The sequence below is a fragment of the Hylobates moloch genome, unplaced genomic scaffold, assembly GCF_009828535.3.
Source record: "Hylobates moloch isolate HMO894 unplaced genomic scaffold, HMol_V3 SCAFFOLD_22, whole genome shotgun sequence".
Lineage (NCBI taxonomy): Eukaryota > Metazoa > Chordata > Mammalia > Primates > Hylobatidae > Hylobates > Hylobates moloch.
Genome location: NW_026652297.1, coordinates 43,986,487 through 44,000,138, shown reverse-complemented (window position 1 = coordinate 44,000,138; position 13,652 = coordinate 43,986,487). Strand labels below are relative to the sequence as shown.

Sequence of the window (13,652 nt, the reverse complement as noted above, 5' to 3'; positions counted from 1 at the left end):
CAAGGGACATGAAGGACCTCTTCAAGGAGAACTACAAACCACTGCTCAATGAAATAAAAGAGGATACAAACAAATGGAAGAACATTCCATGCTCATGGGTTGGAAGAATCAATATTGTGAAAATGTCCATACTGCCCAAGGTAATTTATAGATTCAAAGGTATTTATAGAAATACCTTTTGACCCAGCCATCCCATTACTGGGTATATACCCAAAGGACTATAAATCATGCTGCTATAAAGTCACATGTACACGTATGTTTATTGCGGCACTATTCACAATAGCAAAGACTTGGAACCAACCAAATGTCCAACAACGATAGACTGGATTAAGAAAATGTGGCACATATACACCATGGAATACTATGCAGCCATAAAAAATGATGAGTTCATGTCCTTTGAAGGGACATCGATGAAACTGGAAAACATCATTCTCAGTAAACTATCGCAAGGACAAAAAACCAAACACTGCATGTTCTCACTCATAGGTGGGAATTGAACAATGAGAACACATGGACACAGGAAGGGGAACATCACACTCCGGGGACTGTTGTGGGGTGGGGGGAGGGGGGAGGGACAGCATTAGGAGATATACCTAATGCTAAATGACGAGTTAATGGGTGCAGCACACCAACACGGCACACGCATACATATGTAACAAACCTGCACATTGTGCACATGTACCCTAAAACTTAAAGTATAATAATAATAATAATAATAATAAAGAATTAGTATGTATATGTTTTCTTATACATATAATAAAATATATTTATATAATATTCCACATTTTATACTATATAAAACATTCTGCTTATATATATAATAAAATATATATAAACAATAGTCCACATTTTATACTCTATAAAACATTCCACATTTTATATATATGAAAATATTCCCCATTATCCTGGTAATGTTAATAACAATGTTAAGGGCTATTGAGATGTAACAAAAAGATATTACCTTTTCCAAATACACTCTCACAACGTGCATCGAGATCATGGCAGTCTCCGTCATAACAAATAAACTTATTATTTTTGCATGAAAGTCCATTGATTAAAGTTATGTCAGGACCACATTCTGGTGAGCTTCCATTACAATTTTCAGCAATGTCACATTCAGGATGTGCTTTCGGCCTACATTCAACGCCTGATTGTAAAATCTAAGAGAAATCAGAATATAAAAAAAAAAGCATTACAAATAGGATTACTGTGTTTATTAATATTTACTTCAAAATTGTGTTAATCATTTTCACTTTAGTCTATTCATTAATGTATATTAATACTTTTTTGTACAAATTACTATGCTAATAATAGAAAAATAAAAATGGCATGTCATTGACTAAAATAGGAGATAAGACGTATGTACAAGAAAATGCAAAACAAAAATCTGATGTGATGAAAGTCAAAGTTTTATTTGTAGTCTCAATGTAAGAGAAGAATGTTCACTTTAAGTTTAGGAAATTTCTTTCTTTTGGGTGAAAATAATGTAATTTAGTCAATTTCTAAATGAAATATACTTTTTCAAGCCATGGTTTGTAAGTGTGGAATACTTTAAAATTCTATGGCAAATGTGAAACATAAATAACTGCAGAGGGAAACAGAAGTGTTATTTAAAACGCAGTTCAACTATGAGAGTCTTTGGAGAGGAAGGAACCCAACTGTAATCTTTCTCTCAAATCATGGAAATATGTAGACTCTTTCATACATAGAACTGTGGAAATTTACAAAAAGAATCTCAAATAAAACATCTCATAATTCTTAATTGATGACTTCCAGCTGACACTAAAAAGATTACAGAAGAAAAAATGCAATCAGATAATAACATCCTAAGGAAAGAATACATAAAACTGCATCAGTCCAGGACAGTCATGAAGGTAGACTGCATTACAGATAATTCAACAGAGGTATTCTCATATGAGAAACTTGTTAATAATATTTTAGAAGAGCTGAAAAGAAAAACAGAAAACAGGAGTCAATGTCTTCACTGTATAAACTAAAACATAATCTTTAAGTCAAATGATCTTTGAATAATAAGTTCAAAGTTTAAATGTTATGCTACATGTACCATGTGGAAAATGTTACTTCTAGTGAGTTTCATTCCTTATACATTTAAGGAAATCTGCTATATCTTTCAATTACATATAAATAGATACTTATTCACAACCCATAAAAACATTTTTATTTACAATAATATAAATACTGTATCATGCAAATAAATAATTGTTCCATTCAATGGAGGTCTTCTGTATTGAAGAATTCTATAATATCTCTAAATCAAGGCTTAAAAAAACAGCATCAACTTAGTGAAAATATTGGCATATAGAATACCTAAGAAAAGTTAATAAAAATCAGAAATCTGATTCTGAATTTATTATCTTTCTCTTTATCTGAAAAGTAACTTAATTGATGTAATTACAGCTGTAGGTCTAAGTGTTGTAAAGTACCCTGCACATGATTTGTTATATATTTGAAAGATGTTCATAAGCTTAAATCTTACTTGACAGTCTTTGCAGCACAGTCCTTTGTAACATTTTGCTCCATCTTTCAGTACACAAGTTCGAAAATCACAACAGCTTGCAGGTCCACATTGCTATGAATTAGTGAAATGTACAAGTAAAAATACATCATGACAATAGTAAAATCTTTACTAGGAGTTATATTTTGATGGGCTTACTGTTTGAATTTGGAAAGGATATGAATGCTGCTGATAGTTACAGGTTTTAACATCTCTAAACATTTAAAACACTAATGTAGGACTTTTACTACCAGTCACAAGAGAGTAACTAGTAACCTACTTACCTTCCTCTGGACTATATTCTCTACTTAAAAGTCATGGAGAATGTCAGAATGGATAAAAAGCAAGACCTCACTATATGCTGCCTATAAAAATACATCATGTATGAAGACACATAGACTGAAAATAAAGGCATGGAAAAATATATTACATGCACATGGAAACACAAAAGAGCAGGAATAGCTATATTTATATTAGATAAAATAGACTTCAAGTCAAAGACTGTAAAAAGAAACAAAGGTGGTCCCCATATAATACTAAAGTAGTCCATTTAGCAAGAGAATATAATAATTCTAAATATAGTGCACCCAACACTGGTGAACCCAAATATATAAAGTAAACATTAATAGACATAAAGAGAAAGAAAAAATAAATTACAATAATACTTGGACAATTCAACACCTCACTCAGTAATGGAAAGATCACCCAGACAAAAAAAAAAAAAAAAAAAAATCAAAAGACATCAGAGTTAAACCACACTCTAGACCAAATGAACCTAACACAACATTTCATCAAACAGCTATAGAAAACATATTATTTTCATTAGCAAGTGAAACATTCTTCAGAATAGACCATATGCTAAGCTAAAAAACAGATCTCAACAAATTCAAAAAACAATTAAAATCATATGAAGTATCTTTTCTGACCATAAGTGAATAAAACTAGAAATCAATAACAAGAACTTAGAAAACTACACAAACACACAGAAATTAAATAACATGCTCCTGAATGATCAAGTCAATGAAGAAATAAAGAATAAAAATAAAAAATTGTGGCCGGGCGCAGTGGCTCACGCTTGTAATCCCAGCACTTTGGGAGGCCGAGGCGGGCGGATCACGAGGTCAGGAGATCGAGACCATGGTGAAACCCCGTCTCTACTAAAAATACAAAAAAATTAGCCGGGCGTGGTGGCGGGCGCCTGTAGTCCCAGCTACTCGGAGAGGCTGAGGCAGGAGAATGGCGTGAACCCGGGAGGCAGAGGTTGCAGTGAGCCGAGATCGTGCCACTGCACTCCGGCCTAGGGGACAGAGCGAGACTCCATCTCAAAAAAAAAAAAAAAGAAAATTGTTTGAAACAAATGAAATAGAAACACAGCATAACAAAACCTATGAGATACAGCAAAAGCAATACTAAGATGGTAGTTTATAAGAATAAATGCCTACATCAAAAAAGGAGAAAATTTTCAAATTAGCAGCCTAATGATGCACCTCAAGGAACTAGAAAGGCAAGAAGAAATCAAACCTAAAATTAGTGGAACAAAAGAAATAATATAGATCCGAGCAGAAATAAGTAAAAGAGACTCTAAATGCAAGTTGAATAAAAAAACAAAACCCATCCATCTGCTGTCTTCAAGAGATCCATCTTACATGTAACAAAGCCAGTAGGCTAATAGTAAAGAGTTGGAGAAAGATCTATCATGCAAATGGAAAACAAAAAAGAGCAGAAGTCAATATTTTTATAGTAGATAACACAAACTTTGGACCAAAAACAGTAATAAAAGATAAATAATGACATCACATAATGATAAACAGTTCAATTCAACAAGAAGACTTAATGGTACCAAATATATATGCACTCAACACTGTAGAACCCAGATTCTAACTACTTCTAAACCTACAAAAACACTTAGTCACACAATAATAGTGGAGAACTTTAATACCCCACTGACAGTGTTAGACAGACCACAAGACAGAAAACTAAAAAAGAAATTCTGAATGCAATTCAACACTTGACCAACTGGACCTAATACACACTTACAAAGTACTCCACATGTCAACAACAGAATATACATTTTTCTTATCCATGCACAGAACATACTCTAAGATCAACCACACGCTCAACCATAAACCGTCTAAATAAATTTTTTTTTAAATTGAAATTATACCAACCATACACTCAAGCCACAGTGAAACAAAAATAGAAATCAATACCAAGAAGATATCTCAAAAACCACACAATTACATGGAAATTAAACAACTTGCTCTTGAATGACTTCATGTTGCTGAAAGAGGCACCAAAAAGGGTGGGAAAGAACATCTTGAATTGCCAACAGCAACCATCCCTTATCTCCCAGCAGCAGCTTCATGGTGTGGAGAATCTGTGTGATTCAGGGAGGAGAGCACAGTGACTATGAGGCTTTGCATTGAATTCAATGTTGCCCTGACACAGTGTAAAGCAGAATCAGGCTATACTCAGCTGACGCCCATCCATAGAGGGGGCTTATAAAACAGCCCTAGCCAGAGGGGAATCATCCATCTGATCAGTCAGAGCTTGAGTTCCAGCAAGCCTCACCACCATGGGCTGGAGTACTCTGGGGCCCTAAGTGAACTTGAGGGGCAATCTATGACACAAGGACTGCAATGACTAGACAAGTCCTAGTGGTGAGCTGGGCTGCTCACCTAGAGGTGAGCCAGACTGCAGGGGCAAGTGACCTGTAGAGACACCAGCCAGGGAAGCTAAGAGAATGCTTGTGCCATCCTTCCCCCAGCCTCAGGTAGCAGAGTGCACAGCTCCAAAAAGACCCCGCCCTTCTGGTTGAGAGAAAAGGGAAGAGTAAAGAAGGCTTTGTCTTGCATCCTGGATACCAGATCAGCCACAATAAGATAGGGCACTGATCAGGGTGGTGAAGTCCCCATTCCAGGTCCTAGTTCCTAGACATTTCTAAACACACCCTCACCAGTAGTGAACCTCCTGCCTTGAATGGAAGGACCCAGTCCAGGAAGGATCAATCACCTACCCACGAAACAGCCCTTGGGCCCTAAAGAATGAACAGTGATATCCAGGTAGTATGCTGTAGGCCTTGAGTAAAACTTAGTCATGCTGACTTCAGGTACACGCTCTACCACAGTGGGCTCTTGGGTTCCCTGATTCCAGGCCTTTTCTCTTAGATAGCACTTCTGGACCTGTCCTGGGACAGAGGGGAGCCCACTGCCCTGAAGAGTGAGTCCCAGGCCTTGCACACCCACAACAAGCTGACTAAGGAGTTATTGGGCCTAAACTCAACATCAGTAGTGGCCTGGCATTACTCCCTGTGGGCCTATGGTGGTAGAGGCCATAGGGTGAGGCTCCTCAGGCTACGGGAAAAAAAGTAATAGTAGGAAGGACTGTGTCAAGTGGTTGGAATGCCAGATCAGCCACAGTAGAACAGAACACCAAGTATATTTCTAAGGTTTCTGACTCCAGTCCCTGGCTCCAGGATGGCATCTCTGCACCTGCCCAGGGGCTGTGAGAACTTGCTCCCTATAGGGGAGGACACAAGCCTGGTTGGCTTTGCCACCTGCTGATCATGGAGCTCCAGGGCCTTGAGTGAACATAGGCAGTAGTCAGGTAGTGGTTTCAGCAAGCCTAGCGTGAGACCCAGTGCCATGCTGACTTCAGGTCTGATCCAGCACAATCTAAGTGGTGGTGGCCACAGGAATGTGTCTCTCCAACCCCAGCTCCAGGCAGTCAGCACAGAAAGAAAGAGAAATTCCATTTGTTTGAGAGAAAGTAAGGAAAGAAAACAAGTGTCTCTGCCTGGTAATCCAGAGAATTCTTCTGGATATTATCCAAGACCACCAAGACAGTACCTCTAAGAGTCTGCAAAAAACCATACCATTACTGAGGTTGGGGTGACCCCTAATGCAAATATGGCTTAAATCACAACACCTAAGTCCTTTCAGATACTCTGGAAAACCTTCCCAAGGAGGATGGCTACAAATAAGCCTAGATGGCAAAGACTATAATAAACACCTAACCCTTCAATGCCCAGAAACCAAAGAACATCCACAAGCATCAAGACCATCCAAGAAAATCTGACTTCACCAAATGAACTAAATAAAACATCAAGGACCAATCCTGGAGAAACAGAGTTATGTGACCTTTCAGACAGAGAATTCAACATAGCTATTTTGAGGAAACTCAAAGACATTCAAGATAACACAGAGAAGGAATTCAAAATTTTATCAGATAAATTTTAAAAGTAAATTGAAATTATTTAAAAAATCAAGCAGAAATTCTGCAGTTGAAAGATGCAATTGACATACTGAAGAATGCATCAGAGTCTCTTAATAGCAGAATTGACCAAGCAGAAGAAAGAATTAGTGAGCTTGAAGAAAGGCTATTTGAAAATCCACAGAGGAGACAAATAAAAAAAGAATAAAAAAGAATGAAGCATATCTACAAGATCTACAAAATAGCCTCAAAGGGACCAATCTAGGAGTTACTGGCCTTAAAGAGGAGGTAGATAAAGAGATGGGGGTAGAAAGCTTTTTTCAAAAATATAATAACAGAACTACCCAAACCTAGAGAAAGATATCAATATCCAAGTACAAGAAGGTTATAGAACACCAAGCAGATTTAACCCAAAGAAAACTACCTCAAAGCATTTAATAATCAAACTCCTAAAGGTCTAAGATAAAGGATCCTAAAAGCAGCAAGAGAAAAGGAACAAATAATATACAATGGAGATTCAATATGTCTGGCAGCAGACTTTTCAGCAGAAACCTTACAGGTCAGGAGAGAGTGGCAAGACATATTTAAAAGTTCTGGAAAAAAAAAAAAAACTTTTGCCTTAAGATAGCATATCTGGTAAAAAAAAAAAAAAAAAAAAATATATATTCTTTAAACATAATGGAGAAATAAAGACTTTCCCAGAGAAACAAAAGCTGAGGGATTTCATCAACACCAGACCTGTCCTGCAAGAAATGCACAAGGGAATTATTTAATCAGAAAGAAAAGGACGTTAATGAGTGATAATAAATCATCTGAAGGTACAAAACTCACTGGTAAGAGTACCTACAAAGAAAAACACAGAATATTATAACACTTTAACTGGGGTGCATAAAACTACTCTTATTCTAAGCAGAAAGACTAGATGATGAACCAATCAAAATAATAACTACAACTTTTCAAGACATAGTCAGTACAATATATATAAATAGAAAAAACAAAAAGTTGAAAAGCAGGGGGAGGAAGTAAAAGCAGAGTTTTTATTAGCCTTCTTTTTGCTTGTTTGTTTGTGCACAGTGTTAAATTGTTATCAGCTTAAAATAATGGGCTATAAGATAGTATTTGCTAGTCTCATGCTAACCTGAAATCTAAAAACATATAACAGATACACAGAAGATAAAAAGCAAGAAATTAAATCATATCACCAGAGGAAAATCACCTTTACTAAAACGAAGATGAAGGAAAGAGGAAGATGAAGGAAACAGAAAGGGAAGGGAAGGGAAGGAAAGAGGAGGAGAAAGGAAAGGAAGAAGAAAGACAAATAACAAAAGGGCAGGAGAAAGTTCTTATTTATCAATAATAACATGGAATGTAAATCAACTAAATGCTCCAATCAAAAATCAAAGAGTGGCTGAATGAATTTTAAAAACAAAAGAAATTAATGATCTGTTGCCTACAATAAATACACTTCACCTATAAAGGCATACACAGACTGAAAATAAACGGATGGAAAGGGATCCTTTGCCAATGGAAACTAAACAAAGAGCAGGAGTAGCTAGACTCATATCAGACAAAACACATTTCAAGACAAAAACTACAAGAGACAAAGAAGGTCATTATATAATAATAAAAGGGTCATTTCAACAAGAGTATATAACAATTGTAAATACATATGCACCCAACACTGGAGCACCCAGATATATAAAGCAAATATTATTAGAACTAAAGACAGAGCTAGACCCCAATACAATAACAGCTGGAGACTTTGACACCCCACTTTTAGCACTCAGCAGACCTTCCAGACAGAAAATCAATAAAATCAATAAAGAAACATCAAACTTAATCTGCACTATAGATCAAATGGATCTAATAGATATTTATAGAACATTTCATCCAACAGCTGAAGAATACACATTCTTTTCTTCAGAACATGAATCATTCTCAAGTATAGACAGACCATATGTTAGGTCACAAAATAAGTCTTCAAGATTCAAAAAAATTAAATAATATCAAGCATCTTCTCTGACCACAATGGAATAAAACAAGAAAGCAATAACGAGGAATTTTGGAAACTATTACAAATACATGGAAATTAAACTATATGCTCCTGAATTAACAGTGGATCAATGAGGAGATTAAGAAGGAAATTTAAAAATTTCTTGAAACAAATGATAATGGAAATACAACATACCAAAACCTATGGGATAGAGCAAAACAGTACTAAAAGGTATGTTTATAGCTCTATGCACTTATATCAAAAAAGAAGAAAAACATTTCTATATGGGAACAGTGAACAATCTGAAAATCAAGAAAGTAATCCCATTTACAATAACTATAAATGAAATAAAATGTCTAGGAATTAGTTTAATCAAATAAGTGAAAGATCTCTACAATGAAAACTATAAAACATTGATGCAAGAAATTGAGAATGCCAAAAATGAAAAAATATTCCATGTTCATGGATTAGAAGAACCAATATTGTTGAAATAGCCACACTACCCAAAGCAATCTACAAATTCAATGCAATCTCTATCAAAATACCAGTGACATTCCTCATAAAAATAGAAAAAAAAATCCTAAAATTTATATGGAACCACAAAAGACCCAGAATAGCTAAAGCTATCCTGAGCAAAAAGAACAAAACTGGAGGAATCACATTACTTGATTTCAAATTATACTACAGAGGTATACTAATCAAAATGATATGGTACAGAAACATAGACCAGTGGAACAGAATAGAGAACCCAGAAATAAATCCATTAATCTACAGTGAACTCGTTTTTGACAAAGGTGCCCAGAACATACACTTGGGAAAGAACAGTCTCTTCAATAAGTGATGCTGAGAAAACTGGATATCCATACGAATGACAATGAAACTAGACTCCTCTTTCTCACCATACACAAAAATCAAATGAAAATGTATTAAAGACTTAAATCTAAGACCTCAAACTATGAAACTACTACAAGAAAACATTAGAGAAATTCTCCAGGACATGGGACTGGACAAAGATTTCTTGAGTAATACCCCACAAGCACACAAAACCAAACGAAACATGAATAAATGGGATCACATCAAGTTAAAAGGCTTCTGCATAGCAAAGAAAGCAATCAACAAAGTGAAGACACAACCCACAGAATGGGAGGAAATATCTGCAAACTACCAATCCGACAAGGGATTAATATCCAGAACACATAAGGAGCTCAAACAACTCTATAGGAAAAAATCTAATAATCTGATTTAAATGTGGGCAAAAGATCTGAATAGACATTTGTCAAAAGAAGACACACAAATGGCAAGCAAGTATATGAAAAGGGGTTCAACATCAACGAGTATCAGAGAATTGCAAATCAAAACTACAATGAGATATCATCTCATCTCATTTAAAATGGCTTTTATTCAAAAGGCAGGCAATAACAAATGCTAGTGAAGATGTGGAGAAAAGGGAATCCTTGCACACTGTTGGTGGGAGTGTAAATTAGTACAATCACTATGTAGAACAGTTTGGAGGTTCCTCAGAAAACTAAAAACAGAGCTACCATGTGATCCAGCAATTCCACTCCTAGGTATATACCCAAAAGAAAGGAAATCATTATGTCGAAGAGATATCTGCATGCCCATGTCTACTGCAGCACTATTCTCAATAGCCAAGATTTGGAAGCAGTCTAACTGTCCATCTACAGATGAATGGATAAAGAAAATGTGGTACATATACACAATGGAGTACTATTCACCCATAAAAAAAGAATGAGATTCAATCATTCGCAACATGGATGGAACTAGAGGTCATTATATTAAGTGAAATAAGCCAGGCAGAGAAAGACAAACACTGCATGTTCCCACTTATTTGTGGGAGCTAAAAATTAAAACAATTGAACTCATGGAGATAGACAGTAAAAGGATGGTTACCAGAGGCTGGGAAGGGTAGTTGGGCAGGTGGGGAGGGGGCAAGGGAGTAAGGATGGTTAACGGGTATGAAAAATTAGTTTGAAAGAATGAATAAGAGCTAGCATTTCATAGCACAACAAAGTGTCTGCAGTAAAAAATAATCTAGTTGTACATTTTTAAATGAGTAAAAGTATAATTGTATTGTTTGTAACATAAAAAAATAAAGTTTGAGGGAATGAATACCTCATTTACCTTCATGTGATTATTATGCATAGCATGCCTGTATCAAAATATCTCATGTAACCCATAATACCATAAATATATGGTAGATGTATGTGCAATAGATGTATGTATAAAATATACACATCTACTACCCACAAAAATTAGAAAATTTTTAAAAAGATATAATATAGACAAAAGAAAAGAAAAGTTGGTTAAGGGATCTAAACTACAGGTAAATGGAAGGGATTAGTGCTAGCACTCAATAGTATGGTAGGGAAATTATAGTTAATAATTTATTGTATACTTCAAAATAGCTAGAAGGGAAGAATTATAATATTCCCAGCACAAAGAAAATATAAATATATGGGGTGGTACATATTCAAATTACCCTGATTTGATCATTATGCATTCTATACAGATATCAAAATATAACATGTACCCCCAAAATATATACAACTATTATATATCAAAAAATTGCTTAAAAAGTAAATTTCAAATGTTTTCTCCACAAAAAAATAATAAGTATGTGAGGTGATGGATTTGTTAATAACCTTGACTTAATCATTACAGAAAGTAAATGTATATCCAAACTGCACTGTATCCCAGAAATATATACAATTATTTTTTGTCCATTGAAAATAATTGTTTTTAAAAAATCGCCAGTAAGAGCATGCTCAACATCATTAGCGTAATCAAGAAAATGCAAATTTAAACCACAACAAAACCACTGGAATAGCTAAAATTTAAGAAGTGGATAATAACAAGTTCTAATGCAGATATGAAGGAACTCAAAGTTTCATATGCTGCTAACAGGAGTGTAAAAAGACACAACCATTTTGGAAAATATTTTGGCAATTTCTTATAAACATACACGTATCATATGACCTAGCAGTTGTACTTTTACAAATTAAGAATAATGAACCAATAGTTTAACAACTTAAATGTCCATTAGCAGGTGAATGGTTAAAACAGATTGCGATATATCCACACAATTAAATATTACTCAAAATTAAAAGGGAGAAACTATTGTGATATGAAATAAATGGATGAATCTCAAAAACACTATATTGAAAGGTAAAAGCCAGACACAAAAAAATATGTGCTGTCTCATTTCATTTATATGACTTTCCAGACCAGGCAAAGGTAACAGAATCAGAAACTGTCTGGAGACAGGTGGAGGCAGAAATGACTGCAAATATGAATAAGCTTTTGGGGATGATGAAAATATATATCTTAATTATACCAATAGTTATATACATTTGTTGAAACTCATCAAGCCATACACTTAAAATGGGTGCATTTTATTGTATGTGGATTATACCCCAATAAAATTGAGGTGTGGTAGCTCATGCCTGCAATCCTAGCACTTTGGGAGGCCAAGGCAGGTGGATTACTTGAGGTCAGGAGTTTGAGACCAGCCTGACCAACATGATGAAACCCTGTCTCTATTAAAAATACAAACTTAGCCAGGCATGATGGCGGGTGCCTGTAATCCCAGCTACTTGGGAGGCTGAGGCAGGAGAATCACTTGAACTGAGAAGGCAGAGGTTGAAGTGAGCTGAGATTGCTCCATTGCACTCCAGCCTGGGCAACAAGAGCAAAACTCCATCTCAAAAAATAAATTAATTAAAATAAAATAAAAAATAAAGAAAGATGAATTGTTCTACCAAATAGTTAAACATAATACAAAAACATAGTAATCAAAATAATGTGATATGGTACAAATAATTCAGACCTATGGATGTAACAAACCCTAATAAATTTCTGTCTACCTTGTAACCAAGGAAATTTATAACATTTGCAGTACTGCTACAAATACTGAATTATATAAAAGCATTAAACCCTAGGCCTCTTGAATTCATTATATTTTCAGGGTTTCCCTATCAAGTGAATAATCAAAATATCTAGTGTTCATATCACAATATTGATACAGATTCCTGTACTACTGATTCCATTGTGAAGTAATAACCTAAAGGACACATTGGGCTGCTTAATCAATCTTCATTAAGACATCTGTAAAATGTCCAAAGATTAAGCAGAGATTTGTAAAGAACCCCATATATTTAGTCTGAAACTCAAAAGTTTATTCTAGACTCTCCTGTTTCCCATTACCAATAATTTTTTGCAGTACATTGTAAACTTGTTCAAAATTCTTCAACCTACAAAATCTAGACAGTATTTTCTTGTATGTATTTCAACCTAACTTCACTTACTGTCAACATTCTGCATGGTACTCATTCACATTTGAGATATATGACATTTATGAAAAAGATAAACTAAAACAATAAATTTATTAATCAATTTTCCTAGTTATCATACTTACAGCCTCAGTACCACAATCACAGATTTCACTTCCCTCCAGTCTGCCGTTGCCACAGACTGGTTTTGGAGATTTTTTTTGCATTTGTGGCTTATTCTGAAGACATTTGACACCCACATTTGAAATGAAATTTTGAAAGCTCCTCAAACTGCAACTGCTAAAAGTCTTCACACCATTGGATTGCCTAAAGATGAATCCATATAATGTCATTGGCAATATACTTCTGAAAACACATTTCTATATGATATAAATTAATTTCAAAATGTTAAATTCAATTGGCTATTACAAATGTTTATAATAAGTGCTTAGAGGCCAAAATCATACTTGAGGATGTCATGTGATTTTATTCATTGGAATACATGTTCTTAATAAAACAAAATTAAGTACAATTCAATAGCAACACACACATATAGTAATCCAATTTTAAAAGAGGCAAAAGATTTGAGTAGATATTATTCCAAATAAAAATCAGCATCCAGATTTGGACAGACATCACTTCA

At 34.9% G+C, this 13,652-nt stretch overlaps 1 protein-coding gene across 5 annotated transcripts in view; it reads right to left on the bottom strand.

The window, feature by feature from the left end:
- ADAM32 (ADAM metallopeptidase domain 32) overlaps nt 1–13,652 on the bottom strand; it is a 175,602-nt gene that overhangs the window by 66,335 nt on the left and 95,615 nt on the right. For all 5 annotated transcript variants that reach the window (XR_009211619.1, XR_009211618.1, XM_058433533.1 and 2 more), the window contains 3 exons: nt 13,156–13,336; nt 2,498–2,590; nt 962–1,160 (listed from right to left, as the gene is read on the bottom strand). Coding sequence is in view for 3 of the 5 variants with exons in the window: in XM_058433533.1 (XP_058289516.1) it covers nt 962–1,160; nt 2,498–2,590; nt 13,156–13,336 (473 nt within the window). In the remaining 2 variants the exon portion in view is untranslated. The remainder of the gene's footprint in view (nt 1–961; nt 1,161–2,497; nt 2,591–13,155; nt 13,337–13,652) is intronic.